The 25,133-nt window shown below is 40.3% G+C and overlaps 1 protein-coding gene across 1 annotated transcript in view; it reads right to left on the bottom strand.

Moving 5' to 3' along the window:
- The window catches only part of Cobll1 (cordon-bleu WH2 repeat protein like 1), a 233,097-nt gene that overhangs the window by 43,888 nt on the left and 164,076 nt on the right, over positions 1–25,133 (bottom strand). Inside the window, exons 2-4 of the mRNA XM_023713791.1 lie at positions 17,808–17,996; positions 3,001–3,202; positions 324–552 (exon numbers count right to left, since the gene is read on the bottom strand). Of these exons, the coding sequence (XP_023569559.1) occupies positions 324–552; positions 3,001–3,202; positions 17,808–17,996 (620 nt within the window). The remainder of the gene's footprint in view (positions 1–323; positions 553–3,000; positions 3,203–17,807; positions 17,997–25,133) is intronic.

Below are 25,133 nucleotides of genomic sequence, written 5' to 3'. Positions count from 1 at the left end.
AGAGAGAGAGAGAGAGAGAGAGAGAGAGAGAGAGATCTACAAGAAAATTCATAGGCAGATAGAAAACTATAAAATGTAAATGGCAGCTAAAAAGACAAGTATTATTCAAATTTCAAGTAAAATTATTTATTTTATTACATTTAGTTTTTCTTCTTATTCTCAGTGGCATGTATTTACTTGTCTATAGGATCAATGAACTTGCTACTATGAACCTGAGAACACACACACACACACACACACACACACACTGCACACACACACACTGCACACAAACACACATAAATATATTCAGGTAAATCAGTAAAATAAAACATCTAACTCACCTCCACTGATATCCATGGCATATAATTCTCTCAGTCCCAAGTCATTCAGTGACTTTGTCAAGTCAAGGGGTTCCTGAGATTGGTAATCTTTCAGCAACAGTGTGTGCAATGGGTCGAACTCACACTTGCTACATATGGTAGGCACGAGTTCATGAAGCGACGCGTGTGGACTCACTCTCACTATGGCCTTCTGTGTTCTCTTAAAATTGATCACTACTCTCACAGTTTTCTGAAATGCAGATTAAAGCCACAGTTATATCATAATTTACTGAAACTTTCTATAATCATGTGAAATAAGAAGTTAATCAATAATGATATACAACAAAGAATTATTTTGTATTCTGGCATAAAATTTTTTTTCAGTAATGTTATTTCCTAAATCTAAAGCAACTGCTAAGAAACAATATTACTTTACTAAGTTATGTAAATTTAATTGACAACTCTTGTATAGTAAAATATTAAGTTGACTTCAATCTGAAAAGGAACAAAAACCTTGTGTTTAGTACTTCTACTATTTCTAAATTTTTCTTAAAGTGCTTTCTTTAAAATTAGGAACTACACATAATAATAACTATGTGTAGTTTCTTCAGTCCTTCATTTGGGCAATAATTCTGAATGGTTTATCAATATTCTCAATGAAAAAAGGGGTATTTTGAAAAACAATTACTAATGTTGTCTACCTTCAAAGTAGGCCAAAATAAGACAAAAAGAACTTTATAGTACTTGTCATACAGTAAGTTATCAGTATGAAAAGTAGTGATTGTGAGTAGCTTTTGTTGTTACTGTTATTATACTTCGGTTAATTTGAATATAAGAATAATACTTTTTTTTTTTTTTTAGTATTTAGTACAGGGTTTACAGGGTCTCACTACGTAGACTGGACTCGTAGTGATTCTCCTGTTTTCAGCCTCCCAAGTGCTGGGATTATAGGTGTGAGCCACCACGGCACACCAGGGGTCGAACCCCAGTCTCTCTGCTCTGCCTAAGCAGGTGCTTTAGTCTGTTGAGCTATCTGGCCAGCCCAGAATAACACTAAGCATTTGAGCGTCTTGATGTACATGAATTAAAGCCTGAATATATATAGAACCTTAGCAATATTTGGGTATGCTCAGTGAAATTTACAGCTTGCAGATCCTCAAAGACATTTATTCATAAAACCCCTGAGTATATCTGAGGGGCCCTCAGATTAATAACCTGACATTCTATAGCATAAATAAACTACTTTGAGCATGATAAATAGTACAGATAAGCAATAGGTGAGAACAGACCTACATAGTAGCAACCCATTATCTTAGATAATATTTAAAATTCAATCACATATTAAAGTGAACCTTTTTTTTTTTTTTTTTTGGCAGAACTGGGATTGAACTCAGGCCCTTGTGCTTACCAGGGAAGTGCTTATTCTACTGAGCCATCTCCCCGGCCCCCTAAAGTGAACTTTTTATTATAAAAAACCCTGTCAACTTTTTGTAAATGCTTCATAATATGAAGAAAATATGTAAATGAACGATAATTTAAAACCATGTAAAATTTTATGACGCGGAAAATGGTTCATGTTCATTATAAAGGAAGATTTAATGCCAAAAACGTCTATCACATTATGATAACAGAATAATTTTATAAGGTGCTGATAAAGGGACTTGGGCATTTCTCAATGGAATAGCATTTGCCTAGCATGTGCAATGTCCTAAATCTAACCTTCTGAACTGTGAAAGAAGAAAAAATTATATATATATATATATATTTGTATATGTAAAGAAGTGATTATACTAGAACAATTTCAGTTAAAAATTATAAAGAAAATCGGGCTAGACATGGTGGTCCATGCCTGTAATCCCAGCACTGGGGAGGCTAAGACAGGAGGCTCTCCCTGAGTTTGAGACCTGCCTGGACTACATGGTGAGTTCAAAGCCACGTATGGTCATGCTTCACAGTATGACCCTGTCTAAAAAATAAATAAAAATAAATAAATAAATAAAAACCTGAGTCATTGTATAGTATAAATGGTAACGATTTGGGCATGAGGAAGTTTCAACTGCCACTTATTAGTGAGAAGCCAAAATATTATTTTAATGAATTCTTAAATATGATTTCATTAAAAATTCTAAAAATCTAAGTACATTTTTTAAAATTTATTTTTTATGCATTTGGTGCAGGGTCTCACTACGCAGCTCGGACTCATGGTGATCCTCCTGTTTTCAGCCTCCGCAGTGCTGGGATTACAGGTGTGCACCACCACACTGGGACTCAGTGGCTAGCTCAGCATGCCTGGGGTGGGGGCAGAGCCAGAGCAGCATATGGTATGGGGGACTGAACTGGGGTCCCTGTACTTGCCTAAGCAGGTACTTAATCCACTGAGTTACCTCACTAGCCCATAAATACATTTTTTAAAAAAACTTAAAACACAGAATGCCCATTCTTGTTAACCTTTGATATATTACAGCTTACATTATCACATTCAGTATCTAAAGTATTCCCCCAATTCTAGCCTTTCCAAAGATCAATAACCAACTAAATCCTAAGCTAAGTGGCCTAATATAACATGGTAATCATGTTCAGGTCAAATCTGATCAGGGAATCAACTTTTATTTCATTTATAAGAGCTTTAGATAGTGACTAAAACAATTAACTTAACATCTTAGTCATTAGATATCACAATCTATGGTGGAATCCTTACCTCTGGTATTATAGGTATAGGTTTCTTCTTATCCAAATTTTTTGGCTTTAAAATCACTTTCTCTACGTCCAACATTCCTATTGGTGTGTTTGGCTTAAATTTAATGTTATTCTTCTCAGCTGACAGCAGGTCGATTGTATAACTTGATGGATTTAAATGATACTGTGCACACAGGAATATCAACAAGTCCATCATAGGCTTACTGTAAAAGAAGAGTAATGTTGATCACATGCCCATAAACAATTTCATCAACTATTAATTATTGTTTTAAAAATTACTCTTAGCATACGTTTATCTTCAATCAATATAGCAAGGTTATTACACAATAACTGTGAAAGCATCTTAAAAATCTAACTACCTTTAAGTAAGCTGGGTGCTGTGGCACATGCCTGCAATCCCTGCAGCCTAAGAGGCTGAGGCAGAAAGATGGGACTCCAGCCTGGAAAACTGAGCAACTTAGCACAGTTTTCTCAAAATACAAAGCAAAAGGGGCTGGGGTGTAAGTCAGTGTGAAGGTCTAGGGTTCAATCCCCAATACCAGAAAAGGAAAATTAAACAGACAAAAATTATAAAAGTCAAAAAGTCCTACATAACATGAACGAGACTTAACATACTAGTGTTGGCTCAACAATTACTGTTTTTATCTGCCTTTTTGTCATATAAATTTGAGGAAGAAGCGGAGGAGAAGCCATTATCCTTTCCTTAGCCAGAGCAGATATCGAGTTTAGCATGGACTCCTTTACAAAAGTGCTTGGGATAATGGCAGCCCTTAGCTGATGAACTTCCTGTATTCCAGAGTTCTCATACAATGAAGCACTTGGAAGCACCACCATGTTTTTGGATTTACAAAGAGCAGATACTATCTACGTGAGGAAGCACACAAAATCCTGAAGAGCACAGCACCAATTTCTTAAGTCAGTATTTAATATTTCATAGGCTCTAGCATCACAGCAAAGTATTACAAATAACTGTTCTCACAGATCTAACATATTACTAGGTTGATCAAGAATCAGCAAAGTACAACTGGCAGGTCAAAGTGGGTACAGTGTTTTTAAAAATAAAGTTTTAATGAAACATATTTGTGTCTTCCCATAATAGCTCATGTTCCTTTTGTGTTACAATGGAAGACAGAAACAGACCTGAGGTAGACTGTAGGGACCACAAAACCTAATAGTTTTACTGTCTGAAGCTTGAGAGAAAACACAGCCCCTTGTGTTAGGTAATAAGAAAGTAATCATGCTGAGTACAGTGGCGCATGCCCGCAATCTCAGCACTGGGGGTGGCTGAGGCAGGAATTTATCAAGACTCTGTCTTAAAATGAAAAGTAAAGAGGGTTGGGATGTAGCTGAATGTGGAGACCTGGGCCTCAAAACCCAGTACTGGGCCAGAAAAGAGAAGTAAATGCATGAGATCACTTCAAAGAGTGACTGTGACATACCCATGGTAACACAGGACCTCTTTTTTACAGGAACTTGCATGCCCAACCTGAGATTCCTTTTATTTAGTAGTACGTACCTGCCACGCGTGCCACTTTCACCTTGGATAACCAGTACACACGCATACGCCGCCACATGACTTTTAACTTCCCTTCCTCACCCCAGGTCCTCTAGATACTTCGCAGTTCTTTGCTTTGCTTTCCAAAAATGAACTGTTGACACAGACTTCTGTTTTCATTCACTGTCAACAGTTCAATACGATCTGGGGCTCTTTGTCATCCTTTAAGCAACAAACACTGAAAACTCTTTTGAATCAACTGGCTCCCTTCAATTGCTGGCACTCCTGAATTGCCGGTTCACGTTTAGAAAGAAGGCACCGCAACACCGTACGGAAGTCCTGTTCTCATAGATGGAAGGGCAGGGCCGTGGTCTGGGATAAGTAGACGGCCCCAGTCTGCCCCACCAGGAAACGGTTATAATGGCAGTAAAAGTGTGAGACTCCAATTTCTTAACTGGAGCTGCAAGCCGGACTCCCGGTTCTCAGGAGCTTGACCATGGCACGAGGCTGGGAATCTCGCCCTTCAGTGTGCCTGCTCTCACGTGGCCCCTCGCCACCCTCTCCTAGGCAGAAGATCCAGGAGTCTTCTTCCCAGATGGGCAAGGGTCAGTTGCTTAGGCCACTGTGATCCTGAGATTAAACAAAACTGTGTATAGCTTTTCAAGCTCTCCCCTGCAGTCAGCCCCTGCACTGCACCCACCTTCTTGGCTGACTGCAGTTCCCAGGCCTCCTCGTCCCACAGCATAAAGTGGCGTACACCCGAATGGGCCTCACGTCTCTTCTCCCCAGTAGTCATATATCAGGAGAAGTAAATAAAAAACTAAGTCCTACAATTAAAAACGCCCTCTAGAATATGGCTCATGTGTCAAAATATATTCCCTGGGGCCAGCAAGATAGCGCAGCAGACTAAGCACCTGCTTAGGCAAGTGTAGGGACTGGGATTTGATCCTCAGGGCCACATACCATGCCTGCCAACCCCGCGCCTGGGTGCACTGAGCCAGCCACCAAGTCTGGGCACACACCTGTAATCCCACTTCTGGGGAGGCTGAAAACAGGAGGATCACTATGAATCCAAGCTGCAGAGTGAGACCCTGTACCAAATACATAAAAAAGAGAAAAGAAAAAAGTATATATTCTTTGTCTTCTGTAGCTATTACAAAGTTAAGCCCATTTTTAAATGTGTTGACAGTTCCTTGAATTTTGGTTTTGGACAGGACATTCTAATTTCATTCAAGGAAAGTCTAGTCTAGTGGTCATATGCAAGTTTATCGCCTGGGGATATGCTCCTCTACAGGAGCAACTTGACGCTACATATTGATTCTAGATTTGGAAACGGTACCGTCTTTGAGAGTAGAAAGAGTTAGAAAGAATGAAGTGTGACACATTGGTAAACATAACATAAATCTGTTCATGTTATACCCAAACTGGAAGAGCAGAGAACTTGGCCAACCCAACAGACAACTGTTTGTGGCTGTCAATGTGTAAGTGGTAGTCTTCTCAGATTATATCTCTCTCTACATATAAATGTCAAATAATAAATGGGAAAATATTAAAGGGTCCAAGCTTTTACTTTCTAAGTACACAGTTGTTTATAAAGCCTGTCAGATATTTAAGTGAAAAGAAAAGTTGTAACTTTAACTGTTGAAAGTATTTAAGGATAAAAACACTGCTTGAGTTTTTAGTTGGTGGGACTAGGAAATTCTGTACCGAATTCCTAGTCCACCACCACCACAAGCCTCCAGCCTCCGGAGCTTGGGAGCAGGGGACAGAGGCCTCACAGGCGTCCTGTGATGCCGTTCTGTGAGGACTGCCGCCCCCCTTTCCTCTCTAGGCATCTACACATCTGAATAATGACCCTTTGTAATTTAGCTTATTTTTATGATTCACTGAATCATAAAAATGCCTTTGCTGAACATGTCTCAAAGTTGGAAAATGCAGATAAGCCAAAAAATTAAAACATGTCATTATTGATTAGGCAGATTAAAACTGTTCTTAATATCATGGGATTTAATCTTCTAGTCACACACACATTTACACACTCACGCTGATGTAAGTACAGGTAGGCATTTCTTTTTTTAAAACGCCAGCATGGCATTATGCTGTCTAGTAACCTGCTTTTGTATAGTTACTGTTTTTGAATCTTCATGACAGCCAAATTTTACAGTGATGTATTTATTATGTTTTATTTTTATAAGAAATATGTATATACAGGCAGTGGCTATGTTCTCAATCACAGTTTTCATAAAGGTAATGATTATGTCTGCTTCTGCCTCTGATAAATTTCCAGATAAATTTCTAGGCGAGTTCAGGGCACAGTGCTGACTTATAGTTTTTCTTTTATAATACTGTGCCTGTTTTCACTATCAGAGAATTTTATCAGCTTAGTAATGACCTGATGTATTAGTTTCAAATATTTGCATTACCTTCTTTATTTTTATTTTTTTGTGGTTATTGGGGATCGAACACAGGACTTTGCACTTGCCAGGCAGGTACTCATGCCGCTGAGCTATCTCCCCAGCCTATTACCTTCTTCATAATGTTTCTTATAGTGATGGTTTTTTAACTGATATGTTTACAACATATAATATTCACATTCATTTTCTGGAATTAGGACACCTATGTCTCATATCTTGATCACTTTTATCCTCTCCCTCCCTCCCTGATCTCCTGTACCTATTTCCAAAGAGTCTATCACCCTGTTTCTGTTTTTCTTTTGTTTTACTCTTTATTTTCTTTCGAGCTGGGAAGATAGCTCAGCAGTCTAAGTGTCCGCCTGGCAAGCACAAGGACCCAGGTTTGATTCGTGGTATCATGTGCCGTGCTGGCCACTGAAACCCGGTATGATGCCACACGCCTGTAATCCCAGCACTGGGGTGGCTAAGACAGGAGGATCACTACCAGTCTGAACTGCGTAGCAAGACTCTGTACTAAATAAATAAATAAGTAAATGATTATTTATACTTTGAGTTTCTCATATAAGACAATCTACAGTGAAAATAGAAATTCTACTTGGCCCAGAAATATCTCACCGGATATATTCACTAAAGAGTCCAAGTGATTACCATACGACAGTACTTATGTGTACCTACGTGGACAACCACACCGGTCACAACAGCTGGGCTCTGGAAGGGGCCCAGATGCCCGTCAACAGATGAACAGATAAAGAAAACATGATATACATACACACTAGTATTTTAGACCTCATGTCTAAAATGATGATTTTAGGGTAATGATGATTTTGAGTAAGTCAGATGCAAACTTCTAGCATAATTAAATAAGCGTTCTCAATTTTGAGATTAGATTTATGTACTGGATTGACTCCACTCAATGAACACATGGGCGGTCAGCACTGTTTCCTTTCTGAATTCACCACTGACCTTGGAGGATTAGCATCACATGGATAGACACCAGCATCAATGGAGCAAATTCTAAAACTATCCTATTACTTGTATGTCCATCCTGTATTCCAAACTGATAAATTCTGCAGCAAGCCTACTGATGTGAGCTTGTTAAAACACATGTGGGATGTGGAAATTTACAGGGACAGTTTTTGTATATATGGTATTATTTTTCATTGTTGCTGCTGGTTTGCAGTACTGAGGATTAAACCTAGGGCCTCTGCACTGAGCTGTATCTTTGGCCCTTTTAAAATTTTTATTTTGAGATAGGCTCTCGCTAAACCCTAAGCTGCTAGGCTGGGCTCAGCCTCTCAATCCTCACTCTGGAGCTGCTCAGAGTGCTGGGACTATAGGCATGTGCCACCACTTGCAGCTTTGCAGGTGAATCTTTCAAACACAGAACTAAAAGATTATAAGGCAAGAAGGCAGGGTCACTACTCCTATGTGTGTGATGAATGCACAAAAGCCACCAAGGATCTGGGAATAACAGCGAAATCATCAATCTATAAAGTGAGTCAATAGCCTGTTTCAAACCATCTGTCCCATACTGATTGGCAATACTTTAGTTACTAGGATGCTAACCTGCAGCTGAAGGTCTACTGGATTGGAAAGTGGGAAACCCTAACCCTGACTGCTCATGAGTTCTACTTGTTCTGTGAACAATCTGGTCCTATAGCTTCTCCAGCCTCCATTGTTTCCTTCAGAAATGGGAAGGCTGTGGTGATTGTGAGTTCAAAATGCCTTAACAGATAACACAGGATTTTTATTTCTAAAAGGAAATGTGGGAATCTTCCAAATAGGTTTTAAAGAGTTAAAAATGAATGGTAACCCAAGAAATCCTTTTCTAACAGGAAAAAAAAGGTCTTAAATAAAAAATATTGCAACGCTGACTCTATTAAGTAACAAAGCAAACCAAAAATCAAAGTAATGTGACAATAAGGAGGAAGGAAAAACTGATAGGCATTAGAATGAGGAAGTGTTGACCAAGTTTACCAACTCTCTCATCCACATTCAGTAATTGCCCTCGGGTTTCAGATGAACTCATGCCTGCTTCAGGGAGCAGGAGGACAGGTGTCGTGCCTGTAGTCCCAGTGGTCCAACCTGCTGGCCAGCTACTCTCAGGAACACCACTTCGGGCTAATTATCCTCAATCCCAAATTATTATCATTGGCAAAGCAGTCAGCATCCAGGTAAATAACTGGAAACAACTATATCAAAAGGTGATTTCATCTTTTGTGAGTGCAATTTGGGCCTAGTTAGTCCCACAGGATACAAGACTGGCTTCAAAGGTAACATCCCACTTTTCCCGAGTTGTGGGCCCTTGACGGTAGAGCTAGCCAGGCTGTAATTCCCACCCTCGAAATCCTCAGGTCAGGGTCAACTCTTCTGGGCTTTTGGGCCAAATGCTGAGGGCTCAGTTAAATACTCCAAGCACACAGGCCTGAGGCTTTGCTTGGAAGGCTCAGCCCAGCTCAGTGCTGATGTCCCTCCGACGCCTGCTGATGCCAGTGCTTAGACTGTCACATGTGTTAACGTAACCCCCAGTTTTCCAATATGGACGTTCTCTAAAGTGCATGAATTTGCTGTCAGCAGCTATGGTTTCTCACACATCACATACTTTTAAAGCAGAGATCTCAGTTGTACACAGCTTGCTGGGTTTTGAACACTAATGTCCCAGCAGAATTACCTAAGAGAAAAAGTCACTGCTTCCCTAAATTCCTCACTCCACTCTGACATTACACCTCCCTTTGGTCCTGGAAATCAAGACTGCAAAGAGAGGACAAGGATGGGGCTCAGGGGAAGAGCACCTTCCTAGCATGTGCCAGGGCCCCCACTCAGGTCTTCCCCAGCACTGTGAAGATAAAAACGCTAATTGCTCAGTTATGGTGCTGCTGGAGAGGCGTTCACGTCCAGGTAAGAATGGATCCCAGATAATAGCCTGAGACCACTGTGTCCCTTAAGATTACGGTAGGAATGGCCTGACCCACCCCACTTCCTGTAGAAGATTCAATACCTTCTGGGATCTTATGAATTCCTACTTTTATATGCCTGGGGCCACCTCCAACTCTTAATTTTACTTAGCACTTACAAGACTTAATTTTTGGGCCTCTGTCCTTTCAATTCTTTTTCTTTCTTTTTTTTCTCTTTTCTTGACTTAATTCCTATCTCTGCCTCAGTGATGGTTGGTAAGTCACTAAGGCAAGGTTAAGAAGCACCTGACACAGCAAACTCCTGCAGTCTAGGTCTCGCGTGGAGTCCTGTCACCGACCTGGTCACTGTGGAATGTCCCTCCTACCCCGCCCTCTTTCCACCCTCTGCTCGCCCTCCCACCTCCATCTCTTTCTGTGGTGGGACTAAGCCTGTAAACTCACTGGGATTGGACTGCCTGGCCACCACCCTCTTCTGCCTCCACCTCTGCAGCCTCCTGTGGCTGCTCCCCAGGCTCCTTGGGATAGAGCAGGCAGAATATAATCCTTTAAAAATGTGAAGTAGGTCACAAGATGCCTCAAGAACTTTTGTTGGCATTCTGTCCCACCCAGAAAAACCTCAAGTGTTCACCTGAAAGTCTTTAAAGTACTCTAAGATTCTCAGCCTTCTCTTATGCCTAGTCTTTCATCTCAGCTGGCTGCTTTTGTTTATCTTCTTTAAACAGGTGCGCACACTCCTGCCTCAGGACCTCGGCATTCCAGGCAGAGCTGATGCCGCACTTTCCCAGATATCCCACCCCTTGGGTCTCTAGTCTACAGACCGCTTCTCAGTCAGGGCACCCCAGCCTCTTCCATCACTGCTGCCTCTTCCACCTAAGTTTCTTGCTTGTTTTCTGCTCTCTAAATCAGTGTTCTGCACACTGCAGCATGCGCCCCAGTGGGCTGCAGGGCCTGCAAGCACGTGGTGCCGAGCCTCCCCTCGTGGGTTCTGATTTAGTGGTCTCGGCTGGGGCCTGAGAACACGCACTCCTTACATGTGTCCAGACTGACGTCGCTGGTCCCTGGATCACACTTTGAGAGCCAAGGTGCTTACAGCTAGTCCTGCCCAGTAGAGGAGGCATTCATCATGTGGTATGTCTTTAAGCTGAATTTACATTAAAGGTTACTGAGCTTTAAAATTCCATTTTTTGGTCCACCAGTTCAATGGCCTCTGTACTGGGCAGCACAGAGTGAGAATACTTCCATGGTTGCCCAAAGTTCTCCTGGATGCGTTGCTCTAGAGGATAAACTACATAAAAATGCAGACTGACTTTTTGTTTTTATTTTTCTTTTCTTTCCAGCATTATAATCTCATGTTTGTATTTCTGACCTCACTGGGGTTCAACTGTGCACAAGCATAAGGTAAATATACAAATTTTATTGTTTGATAGCTAGTCTGTTTTCTATTTAAAATTTAGTTCTTTCCCCAGAAACCTGATATGCCATTACATACACAGTATGAGGCAGCTTCAGCTTCATAAGGATCTAAACCAAAATACAAACATACATTAAACTTAATGTGTGTCATGCTTAGATTTTTAATAGTTTTTAAAAATTAAACTTTCACTACATATTAATATGTATTATGTATTTACCACATATTTATTACAATTTAACACTTTTCAACAAATATAAAATGTGAGTTTTTCAGTTCTGCGATCCATACTATAGTATATTATTCCTTTGTTTTAACTAAAAAGACAACACAAAATAGCCTAGCATGCCTGTCATTTTCATCTCCACTTGCTCCCAACAGGTGGCGCTGTGCTCCACATAAAATGCTCCCGGGGCTCCTTAGCTGACCCAATCTGCCCTAGTCAAAACTTCAGGTGGTTCTGGATAGGCAAATCAGGCCACAAATCTGCATTTCTCTGAGTCATTTTGAAGCCAGACTCAAAGAAGTGAGGTGACTTGTCTGGAGTCACATAGCAAGTTATCAAGCAATGTATAACTTCCAGTTGGAAACTCAAACTTCCAAGTTTTATTCTTGTGTTTTCATTCTTGATATCCTTAGCTTTGCTCAAATCAAAACAAATACCCATTTATGTGAAGAGAAATAACCTCCACTACTATAAACCGTATTTTTTCCTTCATCCTTCTTATCAACCTTTTATCAAGTTTGTCAAGTTGAATAATTTGCTTCAAACCTATATCCCAAGCAGGAGAAAAGAACCGCTTATTCAGTGATTGTCTACATGCTGAGCAAAATATGACTATAAAGATTTTTTCCATGTTTCTATTAGTACATGCCTGCATCACATAATGATTGCATTCATCGGACCTACACACGCCCTTACTCTGTGTAGCGTCTGTTACACTTTAGGCTGTCCCCTCATTTTTATTAATTAACTTCTGCCAAGTACTAGCAGGATTTTCTGAGGACAGCTTTTAGGCAGCTTGTCTATAATAGCAATATCCTTTCATAGTCATTTTTAGCAAGGGGAAGAGCTGCTTTGCTGAAGATGGTAAATTTCCAGTGTACACACACCCACACACCCGCCCCCCCCCCACATCTCCCACCTATACTATATGTTTTGTAGGCATATAAAGAAAATACTTTAGCCAGGGATATAGCTCGGTGTCATAAGGGCCTACAAGGTCCCAAAAGTTGGATCCTCAGTACCACAAAAAAAAAAAGAAGAAGAAGAAAGAAAGAAATCAATCAATCAACCGAGGGTAGAGCAAGTGTCTTCATTCCTCTTTCCTTCATCATCTATGACATCAGGACGCACAGAATGCCTCAGGGTTTGTAGGCCAGCACTGCAGGCAAAATCAGCGTGAGCAAGGGATCACAAAGGCTCAAGGGCAGCGACAGGGACTTTTATTCATTTACAATGTGGGATCACTACATTTTGTGGGGTTTTTCTTTTTCAACTATTTTATTTATTTATTTATTTTTCCATTTTGTGGATTTGGTACAGGGTCTCACCACACAGATCAGACTTGTGGTGAGCCTCCTGTTTTCAGCCTCCCCAGTGCTGGGATTACAGGCATGCACTACCACACCCATGTCAATGGCTCAGTGTACCCTAGGGGCAGGGCCAGATGACATGGGGGACTGGGGATCAAACCCGGGTCCCTGAGCTTGCCAAAGCAGGTGCGTAGTCTGCTGAGCTACCTCGCTGGCCTGGGATCACTAACTAGCAACTAATTTTACTATTATTGTGACTAGCAACTAATTTTATTTTCCTCTGAGCTCAGTTTCCTACCCACTCCAACCTTCTTGTGTTCTCTACTCTGAACAAGCTCTTCGGTGAAAATCAGTGTACAAACAGGCACATTTTTCTGAAGCTAATGCTACTGTATGGCTCACATGTCCACAATGGAACATGCTGAATACACCTCTGCATACAAGTAAGGTACAGGGGGCCGGGGAGACGGCTCAGTGGAATAAGTGCTTCCCTGGCAAGTGCAAGGGCCTGAGTTCAATCCCCAGTTCTGCCAAAAAAAAAAAGAAAAAAAAAAAGAAAAAGAAAGAAAGAAAGAAAGAAAAAGAAAACTTCACAAGAAAGGTATAGGTACAAGAAAGCAAAGGGGAACTTTCTAAAAAATCTTCCCTCAGGATACACTGTGGGGGAAAACATTTCTGAAAAGTTAAGTGAGGTATGTTAATTTTCTAAGTGCTGATCTCTGATCCTGATGTCATTTTTCACAACAAATGCATAATAAATGTCATCAAAATAAATACAAGAAACATTAAGACAAATTCAGAGAAGATGGGCCCCAGAGTACTATATTAGAGAGCTTTTACAATCTGCCTTTTTTCAAAGTTCTTATGCACGTGACCCAATTATTTAAAATTATCTTTCCGAGGTGTACTAACAGTGTTTGGATAGAATATCCTGTCTGCTTCTTGTACTATGGATAACCGCTAGGCAGATAACAATGTACAGTGTATTGACTATCAAAACTGTTCTATTAATCAGCTGTGAAACTGTCTCATTCATATTTATTTCTCAATAAAAAATATATAAAATAAAATAAAATTATCTTTCATAGTTTTCCAGCAAGTTCTAGTATTATCTGTAAAAATTTTTCCTATTTTTTGATAATGAAACCATAAGACATTAATCTTCATTACTGAGTCTTCACATCAGTTAACTAATATTTTTCAGAAACACTGAGTATCTTTAGCTGAGTATTTTCTTATTGTTAAATACTTCTTAAAACAAAGCCAGTAAAGGCCTAACTGTCACGATAGCTCTAACCGCCCTATGAATACTTCCCAAATCACACTCCTACAATATTCTAAATTATGTTCTAAATATATCTCAAATTGCACTCTAAAATATCTCAAATGATTAAAATATTCCAGAACTGTATTTTTTTTAAATTTTGTGTGTGAGGGGGGGCAGCTCAGCCCACCAGGGGGCGAGGCTGGCTGGCCTGTGGTGCTGGGGGATTGAACCGCGGTCCCTGTGCTTTGCTAAGCTTGTTCTAAGTAGGTGCTTTAGACTACTGAGCCATCTCATCAGCCCCATGTATTCTTAACATATTCCTAATCACACAATGACTTTAAATCATAAGCATTTAATTTAAAAAAATTAGTCATAGTATCTAGAATTTATTCTTAAATGACCAAACTATCAACAACAAAGTTCTTAGACTTTGTAGTAAAAACACTAATAATAGGGCTGGGGAGATAGCTCAGTAGAATAAGGGCTTGCCTGGCAAGTTCAAGTTCTTGAGTTCAATCCCCAGTATCGCAAAAAAAAAAACAAAAAAAAACCACTAATAATAAATACATTTTACCTTCTGAAAATCTCTTCAGTGCTGAATAATCTAAAAACAATAAAAGTCAAGAGCCTTACCATTCTGGGCAATCCTATCCATGTAGAGAAAATACCTTTTCTTAAAACATTCTGGAAAAGCAATGTGGTTTATTCCAAATTCAAAACACCACTTAAGTGGATGCCACTAACTGCATATAAAGGATTAGGGAGAAAATATTTATTCCAATAAACTAAATGCCTACTGTATTGCTAGAAAATGTTTTGGGAATTATAAAGAAAAGCGAGGCGATCTGCTGTGGTGCTTCTGGTCTCCTCAAGGAGAGGCATACACAGATGTGACACCTTGGGGAACGTTCAGTGACCACAACGCAGGAATCCGAAAGGAAAGAGTTGAAAGCCCGAAGAACAGCTGATTCTGAGAACTCGGGGAGCCTTTATATAAAAAGTGTCATTTGAGCTATATAAATTAACTGGAGCAAGTGAAGGTGATAAGTTCTGCCAAGTTTAAAAAAAAAAGTTCAAGAAAGCATGGAAGCGAAAATGGCAGTCTCTGTAAGAGAACAAAGAATCATGTGGTGGAGCTTAAGGCACACAAAGGGGAGCAGCCAAGCCAAAGCCTCCTTAATTTCAGAGGAGAAAATCACCCGTCCCGATCTCCATAATCAGTAGTTAGAACTTCCTTAGTTGGGTATTGAATTGCTGTCCCTTGCAGTCTTTTATCAAAGGCAGCGCCAGGAAAGGAGAAGTACTTTAGTTAGCCAGTGGGTGGGGGGCAGACAGAAAGATTCCGGGCGGAGGAAACAGCGGCTCGCACTTCTACCTGCAGCCCTCCCCACCACATACACAAACAGCTGCAGCAAGTGCCAAGCACTCGTAGTATTTCATTTAATCTTAGCAAAATTTTCATAGATCAGAATGCAGTAGCTCAACAATACGTAGTAATCCAGGGGAAAAACATGACTGATGGAAATTTACTCAGGTGTGGGGACTTGGAGGGCCGACATACTGGAGGTCAGCAGGGTGAGAAGAGTCTAGCTTCCTGGCCGGGTAGAAATGTAGTAGAAAGGACTGACATAAACCCCTGCTTAGAAAAGACCAAAAATTAGGTATGATGAAAATTTAGACATGAAGAAAATGCAACGAAGAAAAAGTCGTAACTGAGACTTAAGGGGAGGGGTGAAGAAAAAATTAAATCAAGAAAGTGAAGAAGCTATGAGAAAGCTTATACTGAAGAAGACACCCAAGCATCCCCATTACAAGACCGCTGTTAGCGTGGAGGTCCAGAGGACAGGCAGCCTGACTGTAGACGGCGCATCCTCTGGCGGAGGCCAGTGTGCACCAAGTCGAAGGGGTGAGGGCTAAGTCGGAAAGCAAAACCATGACCCCCAAACCAAAGTCACTGAAATGCAGGGGGGTAAAACCAGAGCTTGACGGACAGCAGACAGGAAAGATGGCAATATACAGAGATCTCTTCCAAGAAGTTTAGGGTACTACCTGAAGCATCAGGAAAGAACTAGGAAGATGATTTTTTTCTTTTAACTTACTTGAAATTCATGGAAACAAAGAGTAGTCTTTATGACTCTCAATCAAATACATTATCATTATTATCTAAATCCCAGCAGTAGCCCTCTGCCAAGAATTAAGGTGACAGTCATGATCTCTAACTCCTCAGATGCTTTTCTCACATAAAATCCAAGGCAAATGTGGGTTCAGGGAGGGCATTCCTAAGTTTCAACTCCACAAATAAAAGTTTAATGCATGATCTCTAAAACTACTTTCACATATAAATGGCAAAATGCAGTTTACATAAATTTAATGAGTATTAATACATGATACCATGTATTATTTGCTACAACTGAATTGCTTATTCAGTTGTAGCAAATAATTATTGTCACCTATGTTCATAATTTGTAGTTATTTTATTTTGCAAATCTTATATTTTAGGTTAGTTTGAGTTTTCTAAAAAAGAAAAGGATTATAGAAATGTAATACCCAAGTCATCTTCCACGCATACATACATACACTACCCTAAGCTCTGAACAGCTTCAATCTGTAACACATACTCCTGCTAACAACGGGCAGTTGAGCGCCAAAGGTGGACAAGATGGAGTATAAAGCTCACGTAACTTTCCACTCCAGAAGGAAATGGAAAATTACATTTGGCTTTGTTCCATTTTTCCACTTTTTATGCAGGTTTTTAAACTACCCGTCTCCTAAATTAATTTTAAAACTACCCATCACCTAAGTTAATTTTCACTCTTTGCTAGATTAAAGTTTGAGTTTTACATTTCTATTCACTTCATCCTCACTTTTAAAATAAGCAAGTTGAACTGATAAGGTAAAAAAAAAAAAAATCACAAGAAATCTATGTTTTCATAAGTAAGTGAATATTACATTTTAGAAGTGGTAACTTTTACAAATCAAAGAATCAGCTTAAGGTAAAAAGAGTAACAGGGCAGGGATGCTATGGTTTATAGCTAAACCATCCCCCCAAATCTTGCATGTGGAGGCTTTGGGAAGATGACTGGATCATAAACTACTACAGTCAACCGTGGGTTGATCCATCAAGGACTGCACAGCTGCGCACACCGTCAGCAAGTGGGGTCTGCCCGAGGGGGTGCTGACCCCGGCGGGTGTGACCCAGAGGGTGTATTACTGTCCAGGCTTCCACCTCTCTCTACTTCTTGGCTGCTGCAGGCTGAGAAACGCTCATCTGCAACACTGTCTCCACCTTGGCAACACACTGCCACGGACCAAACCCTCTGACACTACGCGCGAAACCTCGCCTTTAAAATACCATTAGAGGTGTGAATGCTCGGTGCTTTGTCCCACTGAAGCAAAGTGACTAATATAAAAGGGGAAGCTTGCCTTGTGTTCAGACCGCTGACTTACAAAATCCAATCATTATTTAGAACACGTCTAGAAAAGGCTTACTTTGAATAACTTAATAAATCAGAAATAAGTTCAAATTCTAAGAGTCACTTGGGTTGGTGGAATTAATTCATTTGGCCTTGATGTTAAAACATTGATAAAAATATTTTAATGCTCATTTAGCGTTTTACTTTTAAAAACATATATAACTGGCCGGCCCTCAGAAATAACTGAATGGTGAGTGAAGTTATTTTGCCACAGAAAAATAACACCAAGAGATCTACTACATAGGGTTCGAATGATAAAAGAAAAGAAGGTCCAAGTAGCTCCCTTTGCCAACATACCTGCCATGAACAGTGGTGGACTTGATGATGTCACCAGGCAAAACCACTGTAAGCTCAATGTCTTTATCAGTTACGTTTTCCTTCTGTTCCATGATGAAAGAAGAGGCTTCTACAGAATCATCAACTGAAGAGACATCCACATATCTTGTCTCAGCCGGAGGAAGTGGAGCCTTGGCTTTTGTTTTTCTCCTAAAATGAAAATAAAATGTAGAAAATGGAAATTTTTTCCTAAGTATAATTTTATGAAAACCCCAAATATACATCGTTTTCTCCTTGGGTACCAGTGTCTACTCCCGGCACTTACTGTTCCCCTCACTCTGAGACAGATCTCATTAAGTTACCCAGGGTGGGATCGGACTTGCAAAGCTCTCACTTCAGCAGTCCAAAAGGTGGGATCACAGAGGGCACACTCTGAACCCTCCACGAATGAGGAACAAGTGCCTCGGGGTGGCTCTTTCCCACTGTACCTCACATTGAACAGTGAACTGTGGCTGGCTATTTGATACAGTGTGCATCTGTTTCAATGAAAATTCTCACAATTATTCTAAGAAATATTTTTTCAGTGTCACTTACTAAACCAACCCATTAACTAATAACACTAACAACAGATATCCTGGGGCGGAGGAGACTTATGAGGGCCAATTCAGTGATGCAAAGGTTGAAAAATGAAGTGTGAAAAAAGTAATTAAGACTAATAACACATTTGTTTCTAATTAAATACTAAAAATTAAAACTTTTGAAAATGTTGCTTAAACAAAGGCTAACTGCTTTAAGAAAAATGAATATTTCCCTTCCCTCTTAGAAATATAGATATTAATTTCTTCTTGCTAGGGGAAAAAAATAACCAAACAAGAGCCACATATTTGGCATTTTCAAAATTTATGATCTCACAAACCCAAGCATCCCCGTACTCTAGTCATCTTGAAGAGAAACATTTTACATTAACTTATTAAGGCCTTAATTTCAGAATTATAATAAGACATACTAGACTGCAGTATTTTTACAACTGTACAAAGAAAATGTTAAATGCTATTATAGTGAATATATAAGAAGTTCATGAAAATCTATGTGAAGAAAACTGTTACCCAATTTCAAATTTTAGTTTTCAGACTCCAGATATCACGGACTCATGCATGAGAATTTATCCTGTAGAAATTATTGAAGCAGACTGTGCTTACATGCTAGAGACACAGAGATGAGTGAAGCAGGTCTTCGCCCTACAGCATTCACGATGCAATGGAATGGAATGGAATGGAATGACAGACATGTACAGAATGACAGTAAAGTTTGATGACTATCTAAAATAGGAATAAAAGTGGTAGAGCTGATCACAGATGAGACCCTAACTCTCTTAAGAATCTACAAATGATTTACAGATGGGAAGCAGGAACTGGGCTTGGTGGAGTCAACTGAAACACACCAGAAAAGACCAGAAATAACTGGTAGTTCAGGTCAAGGAAAGCAAATGAAGTCTTATAAGAAAATGGTACTTTTTAGAGTTGAGCAGAGAAGTTATGCAGATGGGAAACTGCTCATCAACAGAAAAACTTTTTGTAACTGAGAAGACAGGGAAACACCTTGCTACCAAGAAGCCATAAAGTCCCTAGCTTACACATGCGCACGCGCACACACACACACACACACACACACACGATATACAGTATGAAAGCATGAGGAAAGAAAAAGTCACCATGCAGCAGTAACAAATGAATTTTAAAAGAGCCTCCAAGTCTCACCTCAACAAATGAAATGTTTTTCAGTTGCCTGAAGCCACAAGTCCTTTTTCTCACCTACCTCCTCCAATCCCTGGAAGTCTGTCAGGTCAACAGTACCCACCTCAAATATCTCCCTGTATTTTACACACACAGTTTTTTTTTTTTTAATGGTCCAGATCAAATTGAAATTCTCAGATAGCTTCCTTGTTTGATGCACACTGCAATATTACCTCTAGCTCACGGGTGTGATGCTCTTTGTATGTGTTGCTGTCTTTAAGTCCTAAAATACTGTGGGTCTATAATGCAAATTCATCTATATTTATATCTATCATAGTAATTGATACACTGCATCAGCTTGAGGAGTCTACAAGCTTCACTAAGTGCCTCAGCAGGGAGCCAGCATCCTCGCTTTGCAGGCATCCTCATCCTGCTTGAGAGAAGGGCATGGAGATGGTGGGAGCACACACCGCCCCTCTGGGACATGACGGCCTGCCTACAATTTAGGGGAGGAAAAGAGGCTTGCTCCCTGGCTCTTCAGGCTCTTGTTGCTCTTCTGTCTTCTGCAGCCTTGAACTGCTGCCCCTGTGCTGTGCCACCCTGCCTTGGAGCCGGCTGATCACAGACTGAAACCTCCACACACCATCAGCTAAATAATCCTTTCCTTCAATAATTTTGAGTATTGGGTACCTGTCTCCAAAGCGAGAGAAAAGTAACCAAGACATAATCGCTAATTATTAGCAATATTATTAAAAAAAAAAGAGCAGAACAGAGCACTGGCTGAAATATTATTTACATAGAACTTCTATTGAAGTTAATAATAGGCCTGTTACTACTTTAATAAGACATTTTCATGCCTGTGGTTCTGAAAAACCCAAAGTACCCGTGAGTGAGGCCAAGGTCCTTTCACCATGAACTAGCAATCCAAGAGAAGACACAAAAGATACAGAGCAAACAGGCAGCACCAAGCAACAGAGGAGTGATCCTGAAGACCCTGCAGCAGTGCAGCCCAAACTGCCCGGCTGGGACGGGAAGGCAGGGATCAGGAAAGCTCTGCAGAAGACAGCAGCGTGATTCCGTTCTTAAAGAAAACCACAGCTGAGACAGCTAAAGTCTAAAGGTCAGTTACATGTTGATTCCCAATAGTGACCCATTCACATCAGACTCGGGAATGTTTTCCTGATTTATTTACTAACACAAACCAATCCAGAGAAAAGAACAGCCAGTAGAGGTCTGGATTTGACCTGAATCCAAGCAGCTTTAAGATTTAACTCATGTGACCTTATATTCATCAACAATTAAAAAAAAATACCTTTTTTTTTTTTTTTAACCTAGTTACATCTCCTAGTTTTCCTAACTTTTTTGGTAGATCTCTGAAGCAATAAAAAAAAAAAAAATTTAAATTAAATGTCACCCAGGGCCAGGGAGATAGCTCAGCAGTCTAAGTGCCTGCCTGGCAAGCATAAGGAGCTAGGTTCAATCTACAGCACTGCATCCCATGTGGGCCCCGGAACCCTGGGTGTGCTGATCCAGCGACTGAAACCAGGCGTGGTGGCTCATGCCTGTAATCCCAGCACTGGGAAGGCTGAAAACAGGAGGGTCACTATGAGTCCGAGCTGTATAGTGAGACCCCGTACTAAGTACATAAATAAATCTTAAAAAAAAAAAGTCACCCAAATCTAAGACTATGGTGAAGATAATCAAATCTAGATGGATTACCTAAATATCAATGTAACAAATTACTTCATGTTTAGATTTAAGTATAGAAAATTCTGGTAATGCGGGAGGCATTATCAGCCAATAATGGCCATTTTACCAATAACCATGAGCTATGAATGCTAGCTATCAATAATATTTTAAAGCTACCATTACTACCAAGGGTGCTTTGCTTCTTGAAAACAGGAATATTTATGTCACTCTTCCTACCCCAGGTATTCTGCTTCACTACTAGTTGAGTATGACTACCAATATCTATCATTTAGAGACTGTCCATGTGGAGAGAAAGTTACACTGAAAAGACATTTGACACAGTACTTTTCATCAAGTGAAGGGCAAAGTTAATCCTGAGTACTGCATAAGCAAAGTAGTGCATGATGTATTAAAATTATCTCCATATTACACTTCATTTTTTATAATGCAAATGAAGGTATCATTTAACATATGCAATTAATTAATTTGGTACAGGGTCTCACTATGCAGTTTACACTTGCAGTGATCCTTCTGTCTCAGCCTCCCCAGTGCTGGGATTACAGGTGCCCCTGGGGTTCCGGGGCCGAGACAGCATGCAGTACTGGAGACTGAATTCGGGTCCGCAAGCTCGCCAGGTGGGCACTTAGGCCACTGAGCTATCTCCCCAGCCCTACAATATATTTAAATATAACAAAACCTCATTTTAATTCAGCAGTTAATAGATGTCCATTTGTACTGCTGATTTTTTATCATTTTACTTGACATAGAATTTCAAAATCTTGTGGCCATCATTTCAAACTCCTTTACTGTCAATATTCATATCCTTACAACAGATGGATAAAAGAAGTTCAGCACAAGAATGGAATTTTAATTAAATAGTTTTCATGGGTTAAAGACAAAAACCCTAAAATGTTATACGAGGCACAGTTATACCCTTTGTAAGATGCTTACGCCCAAAGAGGCTTCGTCTGTTTGCTTTAGTTAGAACATTTTATATACTGAAAGTACTACACAAAAATATAGCTTCATTATTAAAGACAAATATATAAAAATTAAATTATATCTTAAAGAAATACCCTTTGAAGTATTATAATCTAATAACCAAAAAGAAATTTACAACCAGAGGAATATACCAAATTTAAGAAACACTGTAGTCTGTGTTCATAAGGAAGTCTTCCAAAGTAACTGCAGTCTTCTCACAGTCCCTAGATTTGCATCTCAATAGTAAGATGGAGACCATTTTCTTAAATTTTGCCAGTTCATCTGTAGGTAATCAAACTAGAGACTTAGGTAGATAAGATTCGCTCCAAGGTGGGAATAATGCTCTGCTTTTGAGGAAATCCAGTTCACAATAAAACTCTCTCTGCTTGCTAAGTCTAACTTCAAATCCAGTGAGTACGTCAAAAGTGGTTTCAAAAGTATGTCGCAAAGGAAAACAAAAGAGCCACGACACAGTCTGACTCTCTCGGTCAACATTGCTCTTGTCAAGGTTACTAATGACCTACATGGATCCAAATGAAACAAAATTATCTTTGCTATCTTGGTCACATTAAGCTCCATTTCACAATTGTGCAAACCCACTGCTCTGGACTTTTTCTTGTTTTTGGGTGGTGGTGGTGGTGGTGGTAGTGTGTGCATGTGCGTGTGTGTGCATGTGCGTGTGCATGGGAGTGTTCTTTCATCTCCTCTGCAGGACTTTGCAACACCGAGGCTCCGTCGGATCCATTCTGTGCCCTTTCCTGGTCTCATCCCACAGCCCCCTCCCCAGATGATTCAATCACGCCACAAGGCGGTTAATATCATCTCTATGTGGATGGCTTTCAGATTCACATTTCCAACACTTGCTGTTTAACTCTGACTCACATGTCCACATTTTTTTAAAAAATGTATTTAGTACAAGGTCTACAGGGCTTCACTGTGTAGATGGGACTTGTAGTGATTCTCCTGTTTTCAGCCTCCCAAGTGCTGGGATTACAGGCGTGCACCACCACACCCAGTCCTAATGGCAGTCTCACCTTATGCTGGGGGCAGGGCTGGCATAGCACACAGGGGGGATCAAACCCCAGCTGCTGTGCTCTGCCTAAGCTCTGCTGAGCTATCTGGCCGGCCCTCAGAAATCTTACAGCTGTCTCCATCTATGTCCACAGGTCTCGCAAATTTCATATAAACCAAAATTCTTGACATCTCTTCTCTACCTCCATTTCCATACAGACCTCATTATTTTCTATCTCTGCAGATGGCATTACTAACCACCCAGTTAATTTACACAAATCTTCTAAGCATACACTGATTCTCTTGGTCCTTTTTTTCCTATTTCCAATCCATTGCAAGCTTCGTGGGCTTTTACTTCTAAAACATATCCTAAGACTGTAAAGTTTCACAGGACCTTTAAGCCATCATCTTTTGCCTAGATTGTTCCGATAGCTTCCTGGCTGTTCACAGCAGTTTTGCCTCCTGCACACTGAAATCCATTCTCTCCTGAAGTACTAGTAATTTTGTAACATGTAAATCAGATCAGGTCACTCCTCTAATCCTTCACTGGTCTTTTGATGTGCTGATAAAATATCCTAAATTCCTTTCCTGGGCTTATGAAGCCAGATTAACTATCAATATAATTTCAGAGGACCTGAACTCTTCCTCAAAATGCAAATACTCATCCCTTCACCCAACCTACATAATTAGAAACACTGAGAGTAGGGCCTTAGGACCCGTATGTGACAACCTCCAAGTGACTCTACCGTGTGGCAGAGTATAAGAACACTGAGCTTGCTTCTGCCAACCTCTGGTCTTTCCTCGTTATTCCTCATTTCACCTCCACGCATAATTCCCACTGACGTTTCTCTTTCCTGTACCAGACTCACTGTCCTCACATGCGAGGGGGTTGTCCAACTTTTTGCTCAGTGCTTATAACACTGTAGTTTTATTCAATGTCCTCAACTCCTAACTCTTGAGAGTTAACTTCCTGTTAGGTGTCCTGTCTTGGACTGGTGCTTTGAGGGGTGTGCCTGGCCTCCCAGTGGCATGGGAGGCTGACAAAAGAGGATCACTGGAGGTCCTGTGTTTGGGACCAGCAGGGGATGGACAATAGTGAGTCAGTGTCTGTCTATCTTTCCCTCAACTCCCCCCGCTGCCAAAACCTCCTATATTTCTATGTGCTTTCACCCGTACTAGTACATCCTCATGACACCACACAAGGCAAATGCTACCATCCTCATATTCCAGATGAGAAAATTCATGTCTACAGGATAAGAAGCTTGCCAAAGATTTGAGGAATAGAATCCAGATCTGTAGAACTGGATCAGGGAATGGTGGCTGATCTATTTTTGAGTAACTGTCTTGTTGGAAAGAATCCTAAGTCGAGGACCCTCATTCTCATGCCGTGGACAGCATCCTACCCCAAAACACACCTGGTCCTAGTCAGGAAAAGTCCACTGAGACTTGCAGGAAACAAAAGCCTAGAAAAGGGGTTCCATTTCTAAGTATCTTTGTCTGGGTCTGCACAGACACTAGGAAAAAATGATGGACAGGATCACAAATTAAAAATTAAGTCTTTAAGAAACTCCTCGTGTCAGTTTCCAACACTCAATTGTTCCATATTTCAATACCTGGACTATCAAGCCCCGACCACAAGCCATTCATCATTGCTTCAGGTTTTCTGCCAACAGCCTGCCTCCACAGAAGTGTGACCAATGATCCAAAGCTGCATTAATCACATTTGCCCCTTATTCTCCACAGGAGGCTGGTTCCAGGAGGCTGACAGATTTCAAAATCTGTAGGTGGTCAAGTCCCATAAATAAATGACATCTGCATACAACCTAGGCATAGCCTCCTTTACACCTGAAATAATTTTACGTAACTTATAATAATATAAATACTGTGTACACAATTAAGTTGCATCACTGAGGAAATAACAACATATATATAT

The sequence above is a fragment of the Octodon degus genome, unplaced genomic scaffold (genome assembly GCF_000260255.1).
Source record: "Octodon degus isolate 3935 unplaced genomic scaffold, OctDeg1.0 scaffold00032, whole genome shotgun sequence".
In the NCBI taxonomy this organism is placed as follows: domain Eukaryota; kingdom Metazoa; phylum Chordata; class Mammalia; order Rodentia; family Octodontidae; genus Octodon; species Octodon degus.
Note: the sequence above shows the minus strand (reverse complement) of the source record. Positions and strands in the feature narration are given on the sequence as shown.